Raw genomic sequence first — 2,499 nt, 5'->3', positions numbered from 1 at the left:
TCATCTCTGCTTAGCAGTCTCCTTGTCAATCAGGTCTCAGCTCAACCCTTCCTGAGAAAGGCCCTTCCTTACCATGTTAGTTCAATTTTCTCCCCACCCCCTGACATATTCTATCACATTATTCTATTCTATTTAAGGATTTGCTTGTTTTTGATCGGTCTACCTCTCTGGAATATAAGTTCCAGGTTATCATTTTATGCATCATTATATTCTCATGCATCTGGCACATGCTCAATAAATATTTGTTAAATGAAGGTGGAGTGAAAGAATTTCTCCCATTGACACAATCTCTTTGTAAAGTGTGAAATTCATTAATTGATATCACCATTCCTCAACTCACCCCAAATCATTTTTCCCCAGCCAGAATGCTGTCCTACAGTATAACAAACCATGACAGAAGAATTCCACGGTGTCCCATGTTCCTGGCCTAGCACCTCACCTGCCACTCACCTGTGGTTACTGCAGAGCTCCAATCTGCTTTAGCCGCGTCAGCAGTTCCCCACTCTGTTGCATAGAGACTAGATCACTGCATCCGCCTATACAATCTTTACCGATAAAGACTCGAGGAACCTAAAGAAGCACACAACCCAGGACATTACTACATTACTAGACTAGAAAGAACATATCCCATCATGAAATATTTCCCATGATTCCAAATTTTTAAAATCACTTTACAACCTCCTCATGTATATGCTTATAGGACAGGACTTCCTTACTGTTATAATGGGTAACATTATAAACCCAAGAATGTTTTTAAGCCAGAAGAGTTTTCAAGTTGAGTGTGCTATGCATGAGCTTGTCCAACTTGCCAAAGGGATTTTAAAATTTCACTCTACAGAAACATGTTTCAGGAGAATTCTAATTGGCTGCAGTCAGATCACCTAGATTGAACTCTACTTTCTCTGCATCAGGGATTGTAAACTGGGTCACAACAATCAGGAAAGAAGGAATTCATTTCTAAATACAGCTGGAAAAGTATTTGCATTAGGTCTCTGATTTTTCAGGTCCACAGTTTATTAAATACAATCATCTCTCTGTGTTGTTAAAACACAGGTGAGGGCCAGGCACAGTGGCTCTTGACTGTAATCCTACTACTTTTGTGAGGTTGAGGTGGGAGGGTCACTTGAGCCCGAGTTCAAGACCAGCCTAGGTAACATAGTGAGACCCCCATCTCTACAAAAAATACAAAAATTAGCCAGGCATGGCGGTGCATGCCTATAGTCCCAGCTACTCAGGAAGCTGAAGTGGGAGGATCGCTTTGGCCCGGGAGGTCGAGGCTGCAGTAAGCTCTGATGGTGCCATTGCACTTACACCTGTATGACAGAGCAAAACAAACAAAACAAAACAACACAGGCAAGCTCTGTCCTCAACCAGGGGGGTGTAGTGGTATTTGAGTCTCCTTTAATCACTGGTCCACCATAAGATGGTTAAGTCACCCCGGACGTGGGTGAGTCACCCATGCCAAGCCACAGTCATGACACCTGCTAAATAGGCTTCTCTCTAGTTCCATGCTTCCTCCCTGCTGCTAGGAGCAGACACATTACAGAATTCCAGAGGGCTTTTGGAATCGCGAGGGAGGAGGAAACACCCTCAACGTGGCTGAATTTCCAGGCCAAGGGTGTTCCACCAAGGCTGCCTGGCAGTGAAGAAACAAGCCCCATGGAGGTCGCTATGTCATCAGAGCCAGTGGGCCTTTCCCCGAGTACTAGGAACGCACTGGAGGGGAGGGAGAAGTGGAGGCAGAAAGCAGTGAGACTATTTTTCAAAGCTTTGGGCTTTCCTCAGAAAGCACAGTAATCGGAGCAAATTGTCCAAAAAGTGAGAAAGATGAGAAAAGGGGCTTAATGATTGTGGGTAAGTTCTTACAGCACTTTTATTAAAAAGGGGATCTGGGTGAAGGTAGGCATTAAAAATAAAGTCTACAAATTAAAAACAAATCTTGCACATTTCCGTGGCTATTTCCTGTGCTCTCACAGGATAACTGAGGCTTTGAAAACCCACAGCCCTGGAGCTGCCCCCCAGCCTCCTGAGACGACCCTGAAATGTGACCAGGCTGCCCCCAGCGTGGAGTTTTGCGCTCAGTGTCTGGCAAAGAAGCGAAAGGTTCCTTTACCCTCATACCCATCCTCTAGTCTGGACAACTGCAAAACTGCCTTAAATCGTATCAGTGAATGGTACCCCTAATGGGAGATGAACGGCAGGCTGTACAGGACGGCATGGAGGGCTGTGGCAGTGAAACCGAAGCAAGTACTGTTGACAAAGCTGAGCAAAGAAGAGGAACCAGCCTGTGCTGCCTCCCCTCCCGTCCCGTCCCGTCCCAGCCTCCTCCTTAGAGGAACTTGAGAGTCCACTACTGTCAAGGAGAGGAAAGAACTGCCACCCCAAAATGAGTTTGGTAATCCTGTGGTTCTTACTCTCCTGGAGTAGGTTCCCCCAGCCTCAGCCAGGCAGTGTCTCCTGCACACTAGCTAGGGTTACACAAATGCAACTACTCAAAAG

The 2,499-nt window shown here is 45.9% G+C and overlaps 1 protein-coding gene across 4 annotated transcripts in view; it reads right to left on the bottom strand.

Annotated features, from left to right (window-relative positions):
- The window catches only part of GLRX (glutaredoxin (thioltransferase)), a 14,277-nt gene that overhangs the window by 5,853 nt on the left and 5,925 nt on the right, over positions 1–2,499 (bottom strand). For 2 of the 4 annotated variants that reach the window (XM_011989429.1, XM_011989430.1), the window contains exon 2: positions 451–570. The exons of 1 other annotated variant lie outside the window; for it this stretch is intronic. In XM_011989429.1, coding sequence (XP_011844819.1) covers positions 457–570 — 114 coding nt within the window. In that variant the 3' untranslated portion in view covers positions 451–456. Of the gene's footprint in view, positions 1–439; positions 571–2,499 lie in introns of all 4 variants that reach the window. One more of the 4 variants, XM_011989431.1, reaches the window with a different exon arrangement.

The sequence above is a fragment of the Mandrillus leucophaeus genome, unplaced genomic scaffold (assembly GCF_000951045.1).
Source record: "Mandrillus leucophaeus isolate KB7577 unplaced genomic scaffold, Mleu.le_1.0 Scaffold353, whole genome shotgun sequence".
NCBI lineage: Eukaryota > Metazoa > Chordata > Mammalia > Primates > Cercopithecidae > Mandrillus > Mandrillus leucophaeus.
The sequence above is the reverse complement of the archived record's forward strand: the minus strand, read 5'-3'. Positions and strand labels throughout refer to the sequence as shown.